Genomic DNA, 24839 nt, shown 5'->3' with positions numbered 1-24839 from the left:
AAGCGTACACAGCATTTTGTTTGTGTGTTATCGTGGCTGGTTTGCTCATATGGAACCTCAACCAGGGACTTTGTATCGCAACGTTGGAACTACATATTGAAAAGTTGGAACATCAAAACGGTAATCTTGAGTCGAGACTTGAGTACCTGGAAACATTGATCGATGTCCATAAAGTCCAAGAAAAGATGAATGTCAACAACAGCGAAAAGACGATGCTTCAACGCAATCATGTCCTGCAACTGCATACTCATGAAACCTATGTAAGTGTGTTTTATTTACCTTGGTGTTATCTCCGCTGGAAGAGATAACATACATAAAGTATTGAGTAAGAAATTCGTGCTAAGTATAGATGATCGTCGTAAACCTCAGCCTCTTTTACGGCATCGTCCAATGTCGCAAAGAAATATCAGCTCTGGTTTGCGAGAATGAGTATTGATACTCGATTCAAATTTAAATCTATCATTTGCAGCGCACTACTTGTTGAATCAGTCGTACGTACGCGCGTGCATCTGGGTCCCACCCCGGGGGTCCCACGCTACGAAACCCTAGCATGTGACTAGGGACGCTCAAAATAGTCAAAATATACTATTATATTATATTATTGACAAAAGACATTTTCCTGAAGTGAACCCAGTTTTCATGGAAATAAACCAAATCAATTCAACCTTGTTGGAAATTTCGATGGGTGTGAGCTTACATGTTGTCGCTACGCAACTGATCATGTTTGTCAACCATTTATTCGGACATATATGCGTATTGGAAGACCAGTAATCCGAGACGGGTCCCGGCAATCAGTGGATATTCAAATGACGTATACATTGTTAGCAATAGTTGAAAAAAATGGCCGAGGTTCAATCTTCCGCAGTGGTTCTCTTTCGGCCACAAATACTTCAATCATGTTCAGTGGAACTTCTAAAAAATAAGCAGGCCTAGCTAGTGTGTTTTACTATTATGTACACTCATTTTGCATCGTGCAAATGAATTATCGTACGGTACCACTTAGTACACAAATATTCGTACCAACAATCCATTTTTCAGCATTGACAGTAATTTCACAAAATCTCAATGTGTCTATATGATACAGAAATCCCCAGACCATTATAGAAAGTGTACTGTTAGTGGCATGAGCAATTTCAGCCACCAACACTACACTTGCGTAAATGAGGGGCGGGCACGTCATTCTGTGGTTTTCCAATGATTCGAAAATATTTCAGGACCAGAAAAAAATTAAAAAAAGAAAGAAAGAAAAAGAAAATTAAAAAGAAATCCCACCCCAAAGTTTATATTAGTATTCCAAAAGTTTCAGTTTCGATTTTATGTATGTGGATGTAGTGCATGTCATATTGTCACCCCAGTGATGTATCTGTGTTCCTTTCCATTCAGCCCAAGTTCAATGAACAAGAGGAAAGGTATAATGATACAAATCTAGCAGAAGTTGAAAACGATGACCTCATGGAGCGAGGAAGATGGAGACGAGATGTTTCAGTAGGAGATCCAGACTTGGCGGGAATAAATATTGATGGTCCTCAAAGAAGACAAAGAGGTGAATGTCACCTTAAAGTGATTTAGCACGTAAGAATGAGATGTATGAATCACTATAGAGAGATCCATGTTTAGGTGTACCGTCTGAGTCACTGATTAGATGCAACACAATCTTACATTAAAGGGGCACAAGCTGAGTTTATACATTTTTTGGACGAGATTTATGCTGCGAATTTAAAAGTCACCCATTACTGAAGCAATGGTAACCATCACTTGCAATTTACTGAACTCAAATATGGTATTAAGATATAACAAATAAACGATCCGATGACGTAATTTTCATACGTACCAAAAAATGTCGAGGAATCGATTCTAGGCAATCACATGTTCTAAAAATGCCAGGAGACAATTGTAATGTCATAGAAGGCATGCATTGACATTAATATTATACTAGAATACTGTAATCAAGGTTTTATGTAAGTATTTTCACTTGAGTGAAAGTTAAGCTTGATAATCTCAGCTTGTGCCACTTTAAGCCTAATCTAGAAATTGTACTTTTGACGATCAGATATTAGAATGGTTGAAAAGTTCCCAAAATCATAAATTATGTACTTTATTTTTTTCAGCTGTCAAATATCATTAAACATTTTGATTTTTATGACATTAGCTCAATTTAAAATTCAAAAAATAGGACGGGGAAAGTTACAAAATTATATGTATGCACAGTATGTAAATATATGCAAATGTATGCATAGTTTGGTATCCAATACAATCATATTCTAAACTTATGAACTAAAATAAACTAAAAACTTTGCCATTTTATCAGGGGTATGTGATGAGTTATTAAGAGACAGTGTTCTCTTTCAATAAATGAACCAAATTATGAAATTGCATGTATTTTGTAACTTTCCCCGTCTAGAATCTGATCGTCAAAAGTACAATTATACTAAAAAAATGACGGATGTCTGGAATAGTTATCTTCTATGGGGTTATCGAATGCACGACGTTGTTTGCTCATATTGCATTATGATGATACACTGAAAACCGAAAAACAGTCGTTTGAATGTTCTCTCTTTACAGGTCGTAAAAAGAAGCGAAAAGGACGAAGACGACGAAGACGTCGGTACAGGAGAGGTTTGTAGATAATTTCTTATTCTTGATTTCGGGGATTCATCTAGGGTCGATGGAATCAATCAATCAATCAATCAATCAATCAATCAATCAATCAATCAATCAATCAATCAACCAACCAACAACCAATCAATCAACCAACCACCCATATACATGTATCAATTGAAATGCAAGTCAAATACAAGGTAATACCAGTAGATACAATTGGGATACTGAACGCTGAATTAAATTTTAGTGGATATAACGTAACTTCGCTCTCTTTTCACTGGCTCCTGAAAATCGTAAACCTATGGTATATTTAAAGTATGCATACATTATTTGAAAAGACCACAAAATGAATAGATACTTGCTTACATGGCTTTTCTAGTATTGACTATAAAAGGACCTCGTGGCCCACCTGGACCTCAGGGTCCACCAGGAGATAATGGTATAAATGGCAGAGATGGAATACCTGGACCCATAGGTCTGCCAGGACCAAAGGGAGATAAAGGGGATATTGGAGACAAAGGCAAGTTCAATATCTCTAAGGTTTTATAAAATGAACTAATAAGAATATATCTCGTGAAGTAAAATTAGTAACCGTCTCTTCATTTTTGAACTGTATTTTAATGTATGTTGTGACTTTGTTTTAAATATTTTTTTCATGTATGGGTTTATTCTCTACTGTCACACAAAGATTATTGTCCATGTTTGGAGAATACAGATATAATATTGTATTGTACTGTCATTAGTTTTATACATGTATTTTTGAAAACGGGGTTAGTATTCATTATTTCATTGGCAATTTTTATAAAAGAACGTTATCTTGTAATGAAATACACGGGTATAATTTATAATACATCTTTAGAAGTATGCTTTTGCAATTTTAGGACTTTAATTGGTCCCCACAATTAGGGTTGGTATCTGTCATAAAACACATGATAAATAGGAAGAGAACCCCCACCACCACCAAGATTTTACACAGACTTATGCACAAGCACTGATATATTACACGTTGCTATGTATACCCAACAGGTCTGCGTGGTTCACCAGGACCACCTCGTTCTACTTGTTTATCTGATTGTGAGGGAAAAAATGGTAAAGATTATGAAGGAGGACGCAGTGGTCTCCTCACACTTATGGGCGGTATATCTGAGAAAGTAAGTATAGCAAAAACTATCACACACACACACACACACACACACACACACACACACACACTATACATGTATATTGTATATACTATATGCATTATATATCGGATGAAACAAGCGATATTCAAACACAAAATAGTTTGGTAGTAATTGTAACGGTGGTTTCAAGATTTTGTTTCTTTTTCTACATTCAGAAAGGCAGACCAATAGGTCATCTGAAAGCTAAAGATCTCTTCGTACAAAATCCAAAAGGTAACTTAAAGTTAGCTGCTCCTGGTGGCTTTTGAATTATAGGGTTGAGTTGCTGATGGTAGTTGGTGGTGGTGGTGGTGGTGCATGGTGGTGGTGATGATGATGATGATGATGATGATGGTGATGATGATGATGATGATGATGATGATAATAATGGTGGTGGTGGTGGTGGTGGTGGTGGTATCGGTGGTGGTGGTGGTAGGGGTGGTGGTGGTGATGATGATGATGATGATGATGATGATGATGATGACGACGACGACGACGACGACGACGACGATAGAAATGATCACTTCTGTGTTTGTCGCTCATAATGCCACTCTTTCTAGGGGAAACCTTAAAGTTTTGGAACCCACCAGACTGGGATACTACGGGATTCATGACATACGATCCACTCACAGGTTGTCTGAAAGTACTGAAAGCTGGTCTATACTACATCTACAGTCAACTTTTCTACGACGATGAACACCAGTTACTATGTGGCCATGAAACCCATGTCAACAACCATGCCGTGATTCATAGCTTCAGTTCTATGACTGAACACCATCAAAAAACCGTCAACTCATTTGGTGTGGTGCGTCTGAATGAAAACGATGAAATTTCGATCAAAATCATGCAGGAAAATAAGTGTCGACTCATCGTGGAATCTGTCACTTCGTACTTTGGTGTAATACTGTTAGATGGAGACTGATTTGTGAGTTAGTCGCACGCCACCTTCTGAGAGCCATAGGTATCCCGAATGCCTTTCTAAGCCCCAGTGTTACCAGTCCGTTGCAGTTTCAGTTATTTGGCATATTTTGCATAATAATAAATTTATTATTTACATATTGTAAATGAACAGTGATCGTCATTACAATGCCATTCATTCTATATGCGTATAGTAAAGTACAAAACCCCAGCATATATTCTTCAAATACAGTAGCATTCATAACTTTGTGAGTTTAGCTACAGCTGGAGCTTCGGATTACCCTGCACAATATATCCATATCTTGTGGGTAGTATATACATAGGTAGTCACATACATGGTACTCTGTAATTGGAAACCCACATATATGATATTGTATAACAAATGAGATATAGAGTTCATTTGTACTTATGTAAGATAAGTAATGGATCTCTATCACTTTCACCATTCCATCCTGTTATGTATAACCAAGAAAGGCAATTAGTAGGCAAAATAAAGACTTTAATAAAGACTTTACAAAAAGAATCAACTAACTATGATGTAAACCGTAGTATAAAGTTAAGTGAAGTTTTACTTTATATAAGAATTTACTGTTTTGTACACTACTGGTGTGTTTCATGGCAATCTACAATTAAATTCTGTTGATATGAGAAGAATACGACCAATGCTTGTATATAAACATACTATATAAGTGAGTGAGTGAGTGTGTGCATACATGCGTGCGTGCGTGCGTGCGTGCGTATGCATGGATGGATGGGTGGAAGTGAGTGCATGTGTATATGGGTTCTATCTAGGACAAACGCCCCTCTGACAAACGTATATGATGCTTGCACGTACGTAATCTTGCGTTCGTACGCACACGCGTATGTATGTATGTATGTATGTATGTATGTATGTATGTATGTATGTATGTATGCTTTTAACTGCAGATATATACTGGTAACATGTGATGTAGTCGATCTGTCGACCTCAATGACAATTGTCAACCTGATGCATGAAATGTGTAGAAGCATTATGGTTTGGGTTATATCTGAATGTATAAATGGAACTCAAAAAAACTTAGAAGTTGATTAGTATTAATAAAGTGCACTGAGAATTTTGGAAAATGTGGGCTTCATATGTGGTGTCACTTTGGCTTTGTTTATCACAGCTGGGGAGTGGACAGTTTGAAAAAAAAAACTCAGCTCAACTCCAATCCCCCCCCCCCTCCAGTCAGTTAAAAAAGACCGCCTTCTAACTGGGGGAAGGTGGTTATTGGTTTGTCATGGCACTGGGACGCCTATGCCTGAATTGAGATATATACAAGAGCGATGAATATGAACTTTAGAATAATCTACGAATAAGCACATCCTCGCTTGATACTAGCTAAGCATAATTACATACCAGCATACTAGTATATACATATATACTGGTATATATACATAATACATATATACTGGCATATATATATATATATATACATATATAGTGTTTATGCTGAGAATATATATATATATATTCTCAGCATAAATGGTAATGGTAAACCTTGAATCCATCCAATGCAGTAGTAACATATCATTATATATATACGTAACGTATACATATCCATTCCTACTAGAAAGATTACGCGTCCCTAATTCATAAGCCATGGAACTTACGAAGTCAACACAAGAGGGATCTAGCATGCATTACGTTTACCATTCCATAGATGTGTACTTCTAGACCATAGGTGCTTGCAGGGTCGGTAAATGGTCAGTGTAAGTTTATCAATCGTTGGTTAAAGTGTGGCCAAAATGCATTCGTGAAAAGCCAAGCCTGTAGTGGCATGGCTGTAAATATTCCTGAACACGTATTTAATATATATACGTAGGTATAAAAATGATATTTGCTTCGTGGAACCACAGTAGTCGTCCATGCCTCTTTAATAGAAGGAGCAGAATTTGATGGAATTAGAAGTACAGTGCCTCTATCTAATCTTGAATAAGTGTGATGAGACCTCGTTGCGTTGAATTGAGTAACCGAAGTGGGCCTGGGTAGGCGCGTCGCCCATCCTCGTGATATCAGTATTACGTCACACATTGTTACAACTTTTCCAGATTTTTGGAATAGTCCGTAGTAGTCAAATACTGATCACGTGTTTACTTTTAAGTCACGTGATGTTTCTCAACAAATCATGATCACGTTCTGGTCGGGGATTCCCGGGCTATTGTTGCGAATACGTTATGTGGCTATGGGAATTTCCCATGCATCAACGTTAATTTTGTAACCGTAACCAATTCCTGCAGATGCTGGATGACATGACATGCCATAACGTGAACACTTTTGAGTGGTTTCTGTCAAAATGTCAGATGAAGTGTAGTGTTCAATGGGAGTGGGTTCATTCTGTAACTAGTTCAACCGCTTGCAATAGTCTGCAAGTTGAAAAACTGCTCTGTATTTCAGTGTTCTTTACCCGAGACACTTGAAGATGTACCGTAAGGTAGGTAAAACTCATTTCTCTTGTTCTTGTTAAGCTTATACTGTCTCAAAAGTAACCAAGGTCATGATGGCCTGGGCAAGGGCTTTCTTCCCCAATCACACTTGGAACGGGTGGTTGACAGTATTGCATGTACTTACCGTGTGACTTCAATAGTTAAACTTCATTCAACTTACGTAGCAGTGGTTTAAATTTGCTATCAAATGCAACTTGAGAATCGGTAACAACAAGGCGGGGGAAAAGCGCGTCCTCGTTCAACTGATGATTACCATCTTTGTAAAATGTTGTTCTGATATCTGACTATGACATGGACTATATTTCAGGTACATCATAATCAGTTGAACGAGGATACGTGTTTTCCCGCGCTGCCATTTTTGATCCCGATACGTAGATATAGGCAATCGAAATGTGTAATACAGACACGCTGTATAGCAAACTGTCACACGGCTATGCGCTAGTGTCTTATTATAGCTTGCTTATCGGTCACGCTTTAAGCTGGTAAAAAGGGAAAAAAATCCGAAAAAGCCAAATTACTTGCCATGGAGTAAAATAAATCACTTCAAAGTCACCACCTAAGGATGAAATAAATGACAGATTATCTTTAAGTTTAAAATCTCTTGTTGTTTTTGTCGAAATTAAAGTTGCTCATTTAGTCCAAAATGACGGACGTTTGGACGTTAGAGTGTCTTTAAAATAATATGGGTCAGTGCTTAACCTCATCTTTCAGTGACCCTGTTTTGTTGCATGACCTGGGATGAACTTTGACCTGACGTCAAATTGCTCCTGCTGCATAGGTATTCTATGAGATATATGCTAACTAAAGCAATGACCTGAACATATGGATCAATGAACTTTTTACCCCAATGACGAAATGACTATCATGTAATTGTATATACAGGTATATAGTTTGGATGAATATGACCACCAAATAAGTGCACAAAAAGCAAAAATTATGAAACCTATCATGAAAGCACATAAAGTTTCATACTGATATATATATATATATATATATATATATATATATATATATATATATATATATATATATATATATATATATAGTATATATATATAGTATATATATATGTGTGTGTGTGTGGGGGGGGGGTGTGTATGTATATATAAATATAGGTAGGTAGGTTGGCAGGCAGGCAGGCAGACAGACAGACAGACAGATAGACAGACAGACAGACAGACAGACAGATAAAGGCATCTCATGGGAGAAAACAGTGCCCAATACAATATTAGTAGTAAAGGATAATAGATATTTATAAACACAAATGAAAACCGAATTACCAACAAACTCAACTCAAAGGATTTCCTAAATTTCTGGCTATACTAGCTTTCACCCAGTGAACAGAGCATCATCAGATGAGCAAATGAAAATGTTTCTTTCCATCAAATATATATTATAATAACAAGATCTGCACAAGATTTGCCAATTTCTTTTTTGTTACTAAAATTTTTTGATTGGTTCTATTATCAAACATCATATACGTACATTGGCATAGTAATATAAGTACAGTATGTTGTCAATGTTATACGTGTATACAGTGCTTGCTTACAATGTTTCATCATTGCATGCATTGTACATGTTGTCCCTTCCGCCTAACAGTGCACCCTCTATGGTACAAATGAGCTATGTTGACGGAAGTGTACGTTGATGATATCCTTGTGTGTGCTGGAGCTAGCTGGACATGTAGTACAGCAATTTATGACCTTTGATAGATTGACCTCGTACTCTCATTGTCATGGCAACACGTTATAGATGAGACCTTTCCAGTCGTACCATGCATGTCACTGGACCCTGGTCATTGAGGTGAAAGAAGGGGTCATCTAAACAAAAAAGTAAATAAATAAATAACGTAATTGACAAAATGAAACAATAAAACATTCAAAATATTAATGTTTCAGCACGAACAAAAATTGCTGACTAATATGGCGGTGTGTTTCGTGTCATGTGACTGACACAACTTGTGGTAGGCCGAATATTTTCAAAAGATGTACTTTTACATTTTGAGTCATGACATCTCATTTTTTTTTTCATTTTGACCAAAATTTCTTCATTTTACGTCATATTCTTCAAGTCGTTATATTGCATAAAAAAATTACCGTCGGCAAGGAACTCGTGTACCCCGGCGGTGGTTAGTAATCAGTGTTGAGGTTTGTACCTATATTCAGTACAAGCACTCATGGGTATAGAGCTTTGCTGTTGCGTGACCAATGCTCGCTTTGCTTTTGTCATTAATTCTAAACTTTTGTTTCTGCTAGTATTTAAAGTCCACTCAATTCGCATTATTAAATTAAAGCATAACCGAGTTAGCCTACCTGCAGACTTGAAGGACTATTGCTAATAGTACACTATTCCGTTATCCTAACTAACATTTAGATTTTTGTCCTCCCAACAGCGAAAATTCAAAAAATCAAAATGTCAGATAGGAAAGCGGAATAGTGTAGTAGCGATAGTCCTTCAAGTCTACAGGTAGGCTAACTCGGTTGGACAACTTAGCCATACACAATAATGCAAACACCATTTTAAAACAAAAACCTATTGTCAGCCTCGCTATCTTCTCTTTTCGCCGTGCATAGGCTTACAATACAGCCACATACATTCACGCATGGGGGCAGGAAGAGAATTAGTCTAATTCCTATACAGTATCGTTCCCATTTACACCTCAACTCACCGACGTGGTTTAGTTAGAAACCACATTGGCATCCAGACTAGAAGGGAATCTGTATGAACCTTTTCAACCGTTTCCCTAACCTGCAACGTGGTGGCGTTGTCACAGTAGATGGGCCCGATCGTTGCTTTGTGTTTTGAGATGACACAGTTAGGCTTATAATGCATAGAAGTATAAAGAAACTCGTAAGTGAAACGCCCCTTTTCTTGATAATGTTTCCCGCCATCTCTGCCACACAAATCCAGGTATAATTGTTAAGCAGATAGCACGTGATCAGTCTGCACTGTCGGTTGGCTGCAAAGATATAAACACATAACCGTGTTTGAATACATAATTATCGCCTGACATGACCCCGTTCAATAGATACTGAAGTCCAGTTCTGAGAAGTGCGAGTCAAAACAACATCGCAACGTTGTCCAGCGGACCGAATTCCGATGTCGCTGTGACCTGACCATCAAACAGACAGCAAAACTGGCGCACATCGTCTAACCACGCGACTTCAGTAACAACAATGAACACGGGGTTTGGCTCAGCAGAAAGTGTAAGCGCAGGTCCGGCAGGCTATGAAACCATGAAGTCGCCCGTTAAAGGGTGCGAGTCGCGGTTTAGTAGTACTGAGCGGATACTGTTTATCGCTTTGTTTATTCTTTTTGCGTGGTCCTCTATTCTCACCTTCATGATCTTATCGCACGGAAAGAGCGACGACGCAACCAGGGCACAACTCGATAGTTTGCAAGAACAACAGCTGCAAACTGAAGGGGAACTTCAAGAGTTGAAAAAACTGCTTCGGTCATATATTAGAGAGCATAAAGACGTAGCTGGCGATGATTTGGTTGGTACTGGAACATGGGCAAAGGTGAGTGGTACAGTTGTCTCCAAACCAATGTTTACATCATGTCAATTAGCATGTCACACGTTTGAGTCGGATGAAAATGAAACAAAAAGTTGAAACAAAGTAACATTCAATAGATGTTCATATGCAAATGAGCATTGGGACTTCTCGACCCTGGACGTTGGATTAGCATAAGTCGTTTCCATAGAACAGTACGAAGAAGTACCGTTGCTATGGAAACCGTAGTTTTCATGGAATACAATATTGAAACCAGGGTTTTTCCTTGTAAAATAGCTCCAGCAGGGTAAGCGGCAGGGTAAGGGTGATGCAGAGGTAGCAGAAGATGAAGAGAATGAAGTCATCGAAGACAGAAGGGAGAAACGTGACGGTACAGTTGAAGACATGACAGATGTGCAAAGTGATGCCTCTCAGAACGACAAAGGCAAGTACACTACAAATACGAAGAACTTGATGCATTTTGTCCATCGGCGTCAAAAGAGTTTAAGAAAGCGGTCGTTTCACTTCAGATTTCGTTTTCACTTTGGTGTTTTTTATATTGGAAATAACTTAAAGTTTTCCAAATGTTGATTTATCAGATATTTTAAAACAGGAAAGCAGTCTGAAAATACAACTTAGATAAACTGTTCGAATTATTTGTCATATTGACAAATGGATAAATGCACTTTATAGCAGTTCTTGAGTATGTTTGAGTGATGGCGATGACGTCATAGTGTAGTTTTCCAGGATTTTATACAAACGTACCAGTAACAGAAAGACTACGAAATAAACTTTTATACTGAGCGGTAAAATTACCCGTGGGTTATACACGGAAACACGAATTTATCAGCTAGAATATCCGTAAGTTAACAAGAAAGCTGGCTCTGTGTAACTTCTGGTGACGTGTTAAACACAGTTTTCCAGTATGAGAAACGCAAAGAACGCCACATGAGTGGAAACTTGAAAACTTGATCATCAGCTCTATTGGGGACACGTCATTAATTTTAGTAAATTCATTGTGTTGCAGCGTCGAGGAAGCGAAAAGGAAAGAAAGATCGATCAGGTAGAAAGAGAGGTAAGATGTATCTTTAATTTCTATCATATAATGATGAATATTAATTATGTAGGACATTTTGTAAATGATTGACTTTTGTGTAACTAGAAAGTTCAGAAGATGGAATGTACAAAATTGGTATCCCGTATGTAGCCTACATAGATTTAAAATGAATTCTTTGTTTTCTACAAGAAATGAATACATTTACCTAGCAAGATTTGTCATGCCGGAAAAATTAACACCCTTTGTCTCAACGAATAATTTTCTACAAGAACGGTAAACATTAACATTCTATTTTTCAGTAGGAAAATACCCTCGTCATATCGCACACGTACTACTGTGTTGGCATTCAAGACTGAGTAGAAAGTTTTCATAATTTCATGATTTTTTCATCGTTGTAAACCACTAGCCTCTTTACGGCGGCGAATCATAATCGTAAACCGTTTGCCTCTTTACGACATGCGCTGGTTTGCGAGAATGGATTTTTTTTAGACTGCAACTGTTCTAATAAGTTAAAGGAAATGATAAGTTTACTGTTTTACGGGAGCACCAGGTCTATATGAGCGAAATTTAAACTGCAACGCACAATATGGTTATTTACACGTGCTTTATGGGATTGGTAAAAATTCTCATTTTTTTTTTACTTTTGAAATTTTTAGACAAGTCGAAATGCAAAGGACAATGTATAGGTGGGTAACCAATCATGTGCACATTGTAATCAAATACATATAAATAAAGTCATGTGTAATTCATCTCAGCATATCATTAGCTTGTCATATTCACTTGTAACTGTGCCAGATTTTGAATTGAGACACGGTACGATACTGATAGTCCACCAAGTTTGACCAATGTTACACGCAAATACCGCGGTATCGAGGTACCAGGGATTTGGTAGTTATCGGACATTGCTGTGAAATATTAAATTAATAGTGTGCCACGCTAATTGATTAAGATTTCCGTAGCGGCTGTGTACACACACACCTGCAGTATCATACCCAAATACGTTTATTTTCGAACGATATTAACGTACAGTTACTGTATTAAAAACGATACAAGAATAAAAACAGGTTTACACTCCGGATATTACAGTGACTCTAACAATTGGACACACGTGCATGATCATATTGCATCTCTCAGCTCAGTAAACATGGAGCCTGGAACACAAATAAAGAGTAAGCCCTGTGTTCCGGTACGAGTCTCTTTTAACTTATCAAATTCATTTGCAAGAACAAACTTGAAGACAATAAGGGGGTCAAAAACCGTAGAATATCTAACAGCTCCCAACAGTATTTCACATTTGTAACATGTCATCTTAGTTTCGTTTTTGTGTGCGTTTTCCCGCTAGTTCAACCACGTACCTGGAAGGGAATCATGTCATGACGTCATCACACGTTTGTATGCATAATTACATAATAAATCGTTCAATCATAGGTGTTCGTCGAAGAGCTAACATAGAGCTTAAACGTTACTTTCACTTTCACAAATCGTTGTGTTCATCAAAAACGTTATCTTCCACCCATCATTTCAGAGAAAGGTGAGAGGAGAAAACGAAAGCATAGGCGTAAAGATAAATGCCGGAGAAAGAAAAAGTGTAAACTAGGTCGGTACGATAGATCCGTACACGTATGCATGTTGTCTCGTCGTATCGTCACCACCCGCATGTTTAATGCCACTACTAGTACACTAGACAGTGAAAGACATGCCTGATAGCGACATGCAAAATCCAATTTTAGAGGTAGATTCACAAATATAAAAACTGTTGAATAAAAAGACGTTAAATAATTAAAATAGATCTAAAATAAATCCGAAATTATTATATTAAAATGCAAGGAAGAATTTTCATCCGACTTGGGTATGGCGTTTGTTAAAACGTGCCGTTGACGTTGCCTGTTTGCACACTTTCTATTTGTCTTTGCATTGTGCAACTCTTTGCAAATATTGACCAACTATTGCATGAATTTAACATCATAAAATAAACTTGTTATTAGGCAAGCATGCAATCTGAACATATTCTCTGAATGGGATAGTATCTCCAATGTTGCTGTAAACTGAGCACTCCAGTAACGTTGTTGTGTTTATTGTAAGTCTTTACGATCTAGTACTATTCACATATATACAAAGTGGGTCACGCAGTTCACAACGTCTTTGGAAGTTATAGTTGCAATTCCGTGCCACAAATTCTTAGAAGAAAGTGAATTGTAGACTTCGTATGAGAGCAAACTTACTATAGTCGTTGGTCGAGTCACGAATGAAGTTATATGAGGTCGACATAATACGTTTTACATTGTGTAATAGCCGAAACTATTACAGTTTATTCAGTACAGTTCTCTTCGATTTGCAATGATGGCGTTCTCAGTTGTGAATCATCGCTACACAACGTCGTATGGTTGTTTGCACATGGGATTAGTGCCTTGTATCGTTCTATTTTAAGTTGAAAACGCCAAAGACATCAAACTCAATAATGCGCTAAAGGAAAGTTGTTGTTGAAGCACAATAAATAAGCATCGGCATCTTTATTAAATTATAATCATATAACTGTATCACAATTCTCCAAAGTTTTACTGGATTACGGTTCATTTTTTCGACAGAAATGGTAGTTCTAATCATCATAGATTCTCGACAGTCGTTTGCACATAATGCTTTTGATCAGTGGTAAATACAGCACCGTAGGCGTCGAACTGTGATGATGACATTAAATCTCCAAAATTTTACTGGATTTTGGTTGATTTTTCGACTTGGACTGGTAATTTTAATTATGATACTGATATCGTGTGGAGAGTCGTTGTCGCATGTCGCATAATGTTTCGCTATATGTGGCAAAGACAGTGAGAGCGAACGCGGACAAACGTTGAATTCTAGAAGCTTTGCCTTGTCATATGTACAATTTTATGGGTGGGGTGGGGGGGGGGTAATTCGTAGTGGATCATTTCACAGTTGTATTCTTGCAAGGTCATAATCCATCGCGCTAAACAACCGGTTGGCATTTTCGTCTAAAAAAACTAAGGCAAATGTGCGTGATCTGTAATGATCTTAAAATAGACGTTCTTAAATAATGTTGGTCACACAGATGACGGTAAGCGCCTCACGGTCTGTGACTGTGTAGTTTGATTCGCAAAACAGTCTGGAAAGACCGACCAACAAAATTACTCCCGAATAGATTTTACAAGTTTCTCAAAGTATTTTACTCGAAGAAGAGAAAAACACACAACATTATTACATCAATGACGCTGTCAAAATTTACCCCGTATGACTTTCTCTACTCCTAATACGAACAATAGAGATTATCTGTAGTCGCCGGCTCTACTGAGTCACACTCGGAGAAAACAAAAAACTCTGAGTTATTACTTCACACCTAACCCAGGTGATAAAATATCGCATGCTGATGACCTTTCACATCGGAAAAAATGTCCAAATCTATGTACCGAGAGTTATAGTGTAGTGTAGATACCCGCAAAAATATATTGCAGTTTGGCCGCCATTAATTTGATATACAAGTTACGAATTTTCTGATACATGACATGACATCGTTTCTGTTAAAGTTGGAAGCTTCGATTTGCAGGCATTGGTATATAATTATCCACGAATTAATTGTATTGTAATGCATTTTGAATTATTTTATAGTCGTAGAGATGCAAGTTACAAATTTTAGGATCGATAACATCATTTATATTAGAAACGCCACAAGCATTACGATTAGTATAAAAAGAAACACTATATCTTTCAATCTTATCAATCAATCAATCAATCAATCAAATCGATCAATTAATCAATCAATCCATCCATCCATCTATCTAACAGTCGATCGATCAATCAATCAACCAACCAACCTACCAGGTACCTACCTATCTATCAGTCGATCGATCGATCAATCAATCAATCAAATCAAATCAATCAATCAATCAATCAATCAATAAATCAATCCAATCAATCAATCAATCAATCAATCAATCAATCAATCAATCAATCAATCAATCTACCTATCCAATCAATCAATTTATCTATTAATCAGAAAAAAATTATAACGTGCTAGATTCCAGAACCAAAGTATTGTTCAATTGCGCCAATAAGGTTCGATCCACACAAAATGCTTTTTTGAACATAAGCTTATACATATCTCATCAGTACTTATTAAACTGTACACCACTATCACATGTTGGAATAGTTTTCCATACTATTGTAGATCAACCCACTCATACTCACTCAGTGCATGCTTTAAGATTAAACATAACATTAATTTTCTGACATGCATGTAATATCTAAAAAAAATGTGTATATATGTTGACAAATAGCTTTATACCGTTGATATATTTTATATAAAAGGACCTCAGGGCCCACCTGGTCCTCAGGGACCACCAGGATATAATGGTGTAAATGGCAGAGATGGAATACCTGGACCCAAAGGTCTGCCAGGACCAAAAGGAGATAAAGGGGATAGTGGAGAGAAAGGCAAGCACTTGTTCCATCTTTGCATGGTCTTGTGCAGTGAAATAGTTTAAAAGGGTTTCGTGTGTGGTGTCGCAAATTGTGCATAACTGGCAATAATGATTAAGGTTGCTAATTTAATAGCCATTCTCTGTAAAGATGCCTATACTATTGTTAAATTGAGAAATTCGAACTCGCCTCCCCCGAATTCTAGTCCGAGTACTCTGACCAGCTCTAACGCGTCAGCTGATAGAATAAGTGCAGACTATAGATCTCATAAAATTCATTTCATCACCTATAATCTAACATTGTACATTTAAAATTTTGATAAACCCATTTCCACAATGACATGCATGAGAAAGGTAACCTGTGTGGTTATTTGTGTGTTATAATTAAGCCAGGCTGAAGTGTATATTTGTAGAAGTTTTGCAACGTTTTATAACTTCCGTGTTCTCTTACTTTTATTACATAGGTGCCCCAGGTGAACAAGGTCCAAAGGTAAGTTGTTACTTATATTTGTTGTGGAAAAGCAAACTGTCCCTACTGTCCCAGCACTTTTTTGGCAGTGTGTAGTGAGTAGAAAGAGACCGGATACTTTGCATATTCATGATGGTCAGTTTTAGATGGCAGGCAGTATCATACATTCATCCCATGGGTCATAGTCCCTTTCCTTATGTGTTTACAAATATATTTAATACCATACCAGTCGTTACCAAAATAATAACATGATTCCTCACTCATTATAAAGTCATCACCCTTCCACAGGCTTGCATGGCTTCCATATATTCCATTGTGAAATTGTTTGTGTTTGCTTTTTGTGGATAATGTTGATATCATTTTGCTGCATGTTCTTGTATGAGTAATTCCCATTTGGTACAATTTCCGTTCCCCTTTCCACCAGTTACTGGCCGCCCACTTCCAAGGCGACAGCGAAGTAGCTGTCCATACTGGCACAAGTAAGTTAGATTTTTTTTACTTTACATACTGACTCTTTTCCATTCCTGTATATCCGCCATTTTAGTTTGCTGTTTCTGCCGCTCACTTCATTGGAGATTTCGACAAAGCTGTAAGAGCTGGCAAAGGTAGGTATTTTGATTCTATTGGTCTGATACAACTCCATTGAACGCACCAAGGTCGTCCTTGAAACTAGATTAATGATTTATAAAAAATACTTTGTACTATAGCTGCCTATATGCAGGCAGCTATCATTTGTTACTCAAAAAGTTGTAAATACCATTATATTTCATAATCTAGGTACTTAGTTTCCCTTCGTCAATTCAGAGAAAATGATACCCATATTTTATGGCATAGGCATGTTTCCATTGCTCTCTGGATAGGAATAACACATTCTTATAAATGTGTCAGTGCTGTTATTGAGTTGAGGACATAGGTCACGTGCCTTCCAGTTATTGTTATGTAAATTGTATATACTAAGGGTTCTGTCTGGCCTTAGATGTCAAAGTACTGAACTAATTCAATAAAATAACTTCCTGAAAGGTAAACATGTCTCACTACAGTATTCGACTCAAAGTTTCGACAAGTCAAGTTCTACGAATTTCCATTTTTCTTAGAATGGGAGACATGTTTCTGTTTGTGAGGGACCTGGACATTTTAAAATCAGTAGGGTTTTTTGTTTGCAGTGAATTGTGATTTTCTTTCTTTTTTTCTGTTTATGCATGTTGGTGTGTTTAGGAAATAAGAGACAATATGGTGAGGTAACAGTTGGGAAAGGTAAGCCTTTCCTATTTCGCTACCTTGAATTATAAATAGCTATGCTTAATGGGGGGGAGGGGGTTTAATTTGATTTTGCCATCATTTCTAGGACCTGGCTACTTTGAAATTTGTTCTTCAATATCAGACAGAAATTCCTCCCAACAGAAAAAAGAGACATCAAGAATTTTATTATTATTTGTTGCATGTGTATATTGAAAGTCCAGGTCCCGAAGTAACAAATCATCACTAAAAGCTTTTAATAATGCTAGGACTGTACTAAAAGTGGTGTAGAACATGATGCAAAACATTCCTCAAAGATGTAAAGTTAAATAATGTTAAAGTGGATGAGGATTGGGTATTTATTTTGGATTTATAAAACAATTTCATCCTGGCTTCCTATTTGACAAATCAATGTGAAACAACATTGACAAAATTTGTGTTTGTAACTCAAGACATCATTTGCAAAAAGCTAAAGAAATGTGTAAAAAAAGTTTCTTAGTGTACGTACAATAACACTTTTTACAGATTTCTTAATCTTCTGTAATTTATTGAGTGACAAACAAGGAGTTGGCATACCTTGTTTCATATCTATTTTTCAAGTTGGAAGCCACCATGAAATTGTTTTATAAAATAAAATCCAAAATAAATACCCAATCCTTATCCACATGGCCACTTTAACATTGCACTAACTTTACTCTTTTGGGGACTATTTTAATACAGTATGTTCTAAACATTCACAAGATATAGGGTCATGTTAGAAAACAAACACATTGTAAATGACTTTATAACCAACTTTCACTAGGTGGGGAAATTCATTACTGGGACCATGCAGATTGGATGGATAAGCCTGAGTATGCTGGGATGAAAGAAAACTTTGATCTTAATATTGATGGCAATATCACTGTCAGGGAAGCTGGATTATACTACATCTACAGCCAGGTAAATATTTGTATTATAATATCAAACTTAGTAAGATTAGATGACACTTCTTTTGAAGTGCATGGACCAATAAATTAATCAGATATTTTTCAGGTGGCTGACCTCAAGGGACACAAGCTGAGTTTGTATATGTTTTGGCATCGTACTTGCAACATCTTAAAATATGCTGTTGTATTCTACATACTTAATATCTTAATTGCAATGGACTGAACTCAACACTGGTATTAACAATGTCAGAAGACAACTGTTATGTCCTATAAGGCACGACTCAACATTATCATGACATTAGAATAGTACTAGTTTAGTCATGGTTTTGTGTAAGTCTTTTTACTCCAGTCGGTTAATAAACTCAGCTGGTGTCACGTCAACCTTATAATATCAGGAAATATTGCACACACACTTTTTACAGAGTAAATTGATTTACAGCATTGAATATAATTAGTATATTGAACAGTACAGTTTCATCATATCACTCACAATGGTTATTTCATACATCTTGTTCCCGTTGATAATACTAAACTTATCAGTACCAGCCATTCACTCTTATCAACGAAATGTTATAATTTGGATGATATAATTACTAATAGTTGTGAGCACAGGTATAGTAAGCCTAAAATGAAGTCGAATGAGCTGAAATTTGTTTTGTCCCAAAATGTCATTTTTTTTCCTTTACTTAATTACCCTATGGAGACAACACTTTCAGTAAAAGTGGATATTGTTGTAAAATCTTTTGAAATCTGGTCTTAAAGGTTTGTCACATCAGAACAGGTTCAACCAAATCAATACTAATTCGCCTTAAAGCCAGGTATTCAATCCCAGGCTCTTGCATTAGTGTTCTTTCTCTGTCAGTGGGGTCATAAGGATTACATAGGATCATACTTTACTTTTCTATAGTTCTCTCAGATAACTGTTTTTCACACCCAAATTTAAATCCTTATTCACTCCTGGGGTTCTTAATAGCAGCCACTTTATTGTCCCTTTTTGAGTTCACTTGATAACTATCACATTAGCAATTAATCAATGTAACAATGTTTGTTCAAGAATGTGTATTTCTCTAATGACCCCCAGCTATAACTGTTTGCGTACATTTATGAAGATCGATAGAGTATATGATAAAACAACTTTTGTACCTGTCACCACCATAGTTGCCTTGAACTTTAAAGTACTACGCGTCATAAATTTCTGGACCAATTATAAATCATAACTGAGATGTCGTTTTCAGGTCAATCAATTTCAGTATTTACCAAAGAAAGTTTTGTTAGTTTAACATTTCCCATTAAGGGGAGGTAAACACCCCGACATTTGTTTTCACGAGCGGGGGGGGGGGGGGTACATTTATACCGTGTGTTATATCTTTTGGTCGAAACTACCATGGAAATGTCTATTTTACTTCACTACTTCACTACTTGTTAGAAGGAGACGTCGAATGTCTTGATTCGCATAAGCTATATTTTGAAAATCAACACTACGCCAAAATTGAATGGGAAAATTCACACTTATGCATTTTCAATTGAATTTTGCACTTGTAGGTCCAATATTACGACACATTCCCCTTTATGGGTCACTTTGTATCCATAGACGAAGAAGTGTTTTTGCGATGTACAGAGTCCACTGTTAGCGACCAAAGAAAATTTAACTCGTGTTTTGTGGGCGGTGTCACTTACCTGGAAGAAGATTCAAAGATTGCAGTTAGAGTGTCATACAACCAACGTCTTATTCAACTTAGCCCTCAAACAACATACGTTGGCTTCGTCAGATTAGCTTAGCGAGCCAAAACTGATATCAACAAACGATATCGAAATATGCCCGCACAGTGTATGTCGCTGTTATGAACCAGTGACTCTCATAAACGTAAAAAGTAATGCAACGTATTCAAGTTCATGTTGTCTCAAGACGTCTGTTAGTTAATCTGTTTAGTCGTTCATCCTCCACCAACGGAGGGTCTGTGGTTTAGCACAGTGCTGAAAATGTTCAAGTTCATATTGTGTCGAGAATTTTAAGATTAACCTATTAAGATCAGATGTTTTATTAATATATACATTTTTGACAAGGATGTTAAAGTTGTCCTCGTCTTTCATTTTAATCTAGTGATTACGCAGGTTTCAGAATGATAGCGTATGCCTTTTTTATAGTCAGTTTTTTCTTTTTGTTTGTTTTACTTCATTAGCAATCAGAACGGTGTTCAGTTTTCATCTATCACTTCATAAAATTTCTTGACTGTGTGGGTAGGAATTTTCATTAGTAAAAGAACCTAGTGAACATGAGCATTCATTCTCGCACTTTACAATCTGTTTTGCTATGGGTTCAATCTTCTTCATCAGTAAACTTGTAGATTTTCTTTTTTCTTGTCGAGTTCTCGAAAGTTTCAAGATATTTCACTTTCACTTTAGTTGGCTATACTTCGGCCTAGTATGTGCAAGAGACTTTAAATAATATGTACATTTGTTTACTTTACATATAAACCCCGAGTTTGTAGATAGGCTATCATTCTTACGTATTTAACTACATGCTGTTATCATCAGTAGGACATGAGTGCAGTCCAACGAACTATATAGTCAATTTGAATACCCGTATTCAACACTGCCAATATATCAAATATAACTTAGCCTGGGTGACACTTGATCGTTATCACTCGGTTGTATACATGTGTTGACGTTCAGGGTGAAAGAGTTCACAACGTAGTCTTTTCGATATCCTTCTTGTCAGAAAAAAATTGCCAAAGAAACGTAGTGTTATTTCAACTACCAGATATTTGCAGAATTGAAATAAGAATACAAACATATTTGTAAACCCGTGTGTCAGGAGTGTTTTAGCAATTGAATGTGTTATTAGTATCCCCCACCCTGATGGCTTGTTGTTTTGTCTGGACATTACAGGTGTTATATTACGACAGCAGCAAGTTCATGGGCCATGCCATCTATGTTAATGGTGACAAGCATCTTTCATGTACACAAACGACCGTAGCGCCTGATGCTAAGTATAACTCCTGTTATACTGGAGGTATCATAGCACTAGCTAAAGAAAGTGTAATCGCTGTCAAAATCATATATCTTGATAGGATTATAAATATGCACCCTGATAGCACATTTATAGGTTTTGTGAGGTTGGCTTGATCATGCTAATGAGACACTGCTGATTGGCCTGAGATTCTAACACATTTACATAAAGTATCAATGTGGTACTGAGATACTGTCATCTTAGCATAAAAATAACATAAAAGAAGCTCATTGGACACTCTTGGTGCATTTTGCTGTTACAGATCACGTTTCTGGACAACAACGCCTTCATTGGCTACTCTGTATTTACTGATGGAAAACGATTCTTGAGTTGTAAACAGTTTAAAGACTTCAAGCTTGACGGGCTAACACAGTACCATACCTGTCACATTTCTGGAATAACTCGGGTCGAATCTGGCAAAACAGTGTCTGTTATTTTATCCCATCCTGAACTCAAAGTGGACTTAGAAGCTGACACAAGCTACATAGGATTTATACGACTGTCCTAATGTCCCAGGAAATAATGGCATGGTCAAGCCAAACACAGCATGTACAGTAACATTTAACACATCTGTGCATAGACTCAGATATTTATATACTTGTACATACACAGTAAACGTAAACGTAAAAGTTGTAAATAAATAAACTAACTAACCAATCATGTCACTATAATTTGTTATGTTGAAATTTGAGAAAAAAAAAATCGACAACAGATTATCCAGAATGCTATGTATATAGACATAACGTATTTACATATCAAACACCTAATTTGCATATCTGTCGGATTTGACATATATGTTGTGCACTCTTTCACTTCCTGTAGTTTAATACTGTAGTTGTGTCCTATATGTAAAGGAACTATGACAAGCTATAAGATATATGCAAACGTTTATTTTAGAGTGATTTGTGAATACGTTTTGGTGTAATTTTCCATATATCAACCGACATGGTTAAATGTAGTAGCTTCCAGTGTTACAACCCATGGAGAATATTCATGAAGTCTACTCTGTGTAGAGTGCTGTAACAACAACACCAATGGTTGTTGACCTTTGTACAAACCATACCCTGGTATTGTCTCGGACATCAGCTACTTACTCTGTTGGTTTGGCATTTGGAAATCCGTAACCTTATCTTTTGTTTGTTTTGTAATTTAGCTAGACTTGTAAATTCAACCACATACTTATGATTGTCTTCACCGACGCATAATCAGGTGTTGGATAGCTAGTTTAGTTGTTTTTGATATTCAAACTTAAAGCGGCCATATGGATTAGATTGAGCATTTATTTTGGATTTATAAAATAATGTATCATGGCGTCCTACTTGAAAAATCAATGTGAAACATATGCTAAGTCCTTGTTTGTAACTCAATAAATTGCAAACGACTAGTAAATATTTGTTATTGTACATACAATAACACACTCGGGTTGGTGTTGGTTTTTTTCAAGTAGGACGCCATTATAAAATTGTTTTATTAATTAAAAATAATGACAAAGTACCAATCCTCATCCATATGGCGATTAGCCACTTTAAAAGTTTAAGTAGAGTTCGACTATACATAAATTTATATCAGGAAATTAGTAGTGACGTCATGTGAATAATTATATATATATTTTATATTATTGCAAACAATCTTTGTTAATGTCACCATACCTATACTTTATACAAACACGTCATATTAATAAATGATCAAAACCGAAGGAGAGTCCCTTTGGTTTACGGTCTGCAATGTACCTGTCCAAGACATATTGAAAGTCCAAGATGTTATATTATCTTTGGTGTTCTTTTTTTCTTTTTTATTTCGTCATGTGTTAGTATTTTATGTTTACAACTGTGTATTGACCATAAGGTGATCATGGGTTTCGATAAAACATAGACATTGTATTTGGATCAACATTTACAAGTTATGTTTTGCCAATTTCTGGAATTAAAAACGGTTTCTGTTGTAAATGAAATCTTTCTGTGTCTGAAATTTTGTTTATTTTTACACAAGCAGTGTAAGTTAGTAATTACACGGTTCAGATATGAGGGATATATAAGAGTACCAGTTCAAGTAATACCCCCTATTATGTGTAAAAAATACCCCGCCCCCACAACTAAAATCCCCCCGTAGCCCTCTCTTTTCTTTCTCCCTCCCTCCCTCCCTCCCTCTCTCTCCCTCCCTCCCTCCCTCCCTCCCTCCCTCCTCTCTCTCTCTCTCTCTCTCTCTCTCTCTCTCTCTCTCTCTCTCTCTCTCTCTCTCTCTCTCTCTCTCTCTCTCTCTCTGTCTCTCTGTCTCTGTCTCTCTCTCTCTCTCTCTCTCTCTCTGTCTCTCTCTCTCTCCCTCTCTCTACTTTAGGATCATTGTACGTGTATACTATAGGCACAACAATAGTATTACTCATACCTATTCCTGTCTGGCTATGCTACAAAAGAGAACACTTCAAAGCGCAACAACGCGACCAAATCGTTCCGAGTTAAAGGGTATTCTTACACCACAAAGTTCAGCCAAGGTTTAGTCGCACCTTGGTTAACAACAAAAGATGTTTTGAAAGAAAATAGTGGAGTTTCGTTCCACTCAAACACGTACAATTTGTCTGAAAACCGGAGTTGCACTTTCTGATCGCAACCTTGCTTGTTTCATTGAAACAACAGAAAGAAGTAATCTCTTAATCAGCCGAACATTTGAACAATGCACTTAATTTGGGACTGTTATTACCTTAAATTTATCAAAGTTTACAATGCGGTTCCAACTTGAAAATGTACCCCCCCCCCCCGATCCATCATAGTTTAATTGACGGCATACTATTTTCACAACAACTCTGGTTAGACCAGTCTCCCTTCAAGACTGATTAAATCGTACCTTCATTTCAAGGCCATTTTATTTTGAGGCCAAGGATTTTCCAGCTGTATTTGCCTACCTATCTAGAAAAAAAAATCCATTATTTGCTCTTTATTAGTATACGTGTACCTATAAGGTTGGCTTTAAGCCAGAAACACGCAACAGGAAGCTAATTTTGTGTGTTTGCGTGCAGACTTAATGTTTGTCCAGACGGCCATGAAATGGTTCAATTACCCGGATGGAAACTTAGGC

General features: G+C 36.8%; 2 protein-coding genes across 10 annotated transcripts in view; both read left to right on the top strand.

The window, feature by feature from the left end:
- LOC144442580 (uncharacterized) overlaps window positions 1-5211 on the top strand; it is a 5411-nt gene extending 200 nt beyond the window's left edge. The window contains exons 1-7 of the mRNA XM_078131960.1: window positions 1-260; window positions 1384-1543; window positions 2563-2616; window positions 2981-3121; window positions 3628-3752; window positions 3941-3998; window positions 4325-5211. The exon at window positions 1-260 is cut by the window's left edge and continues 200 nt beyond it. Of these exons, the coding sequence (XP_077988086.1) occupies window positions 1-260; window positions 1384-1543; window positions 2563-2616; window positions 2981-3121; window positions 3628-3752; window positions 3941-3998; window positions 4325-4686 (1160 nt within the window). The 3' untranslated portion in view covers window positions 4687-5211. The remainder of the gene's footprint in view (window positions 261-1383; window positions 1544-2562; window positions 2617-2980; window positions 3122-3627; window positions 3753-3940; window positions 3999-4324) is intronic.
- A 1885-nt stretch (window positions 5212-7096) lies between these two features.
- Window positions 7097-23698, top strand: LOC144442403 (uncharacterized). 9 transcript variants are annotated; one of them, XM_078131737.1, is made up of 12 exons: window positions 7097-7138; window positions 10062-10672; window positions 10943-11090; window positions 11673-11720; window positions 12359-12388; window positions 13228-13299; window positions 16020-16145; window positions 16594-16619; window positions 17143-17203; window positions 17814-17852; window positions 18637-18773; window positions 22033-23698. In XM_078131737.1, the coding sequence occupies exons 2-12, from the start codon at window positions 10328-10330 to the stop codon at window positions 22276-22278; spliced, it is 1278 nt and encodes a 425-aa protein (XP_077987863.1). In that variant the 5' UTR covers window positions 7097-7138; window positions 10062-10327; the 3' UTR covers window positions 22279-23698. The 9 variants fall into 9 exon arrangements, with proteins under 9 accessions (XP_077987863.1, XP_077987864.1, XP_077987865.1 ...); XM_078131738.1 differs by lacking the exon at window positions 17143-17203 and adding an exon at window positions 17023-17077; XM_078131739.1 differs by having other exon boundaries at window positions 21650-22171.
- Window positions 23699-24839: the final 1141 nt, after the last annotated feature.

This window comes from Glandiceps talaboti, chromosome 11, assembly GCF_964340395.1.
Source record: "Glandiceps talaboti chromosome 11, keGlaTala1.1, whole genome shotgun sequence".
Classification (NCBI taxonomy): Eukaryota; Metazoa; Hemichordata; class Enteropneusta; family Spengelidae; genus Glandiceps; species Glandiceps talaboti.
This window is presented reverse-complemented; position numbering and strand designations above follow the sequence as displayed.

What these genes read in the sequence shown, in the direction of transcription:
- LOC144442403 (XM_078131737.1), top strand. Translation starts at nt 10,328, where the DNA reads ATGAACACGGGGTTTGGCTCAGCAGAAAGTGTAAGCGCAGGTCCGGCA. An exon ending in CAGGTGAACAAGGTCCAAAG is followed by an intron (nt 16,620 to 17,142) that starts GTAAGTTGTTAC and finishes CCGCCATTTTAG; the next exon opens with TTTGCTGTTTCTGCCGCTCA. An exon ending in TATACTACATCTACAGCCAG is followed by an intron (nt 18,774 to 22,032) that starts GTAAATATTTGT and finishes TTGCTGTTACAG; the next exon opens with ATCACGTTTCTGGACAACAA.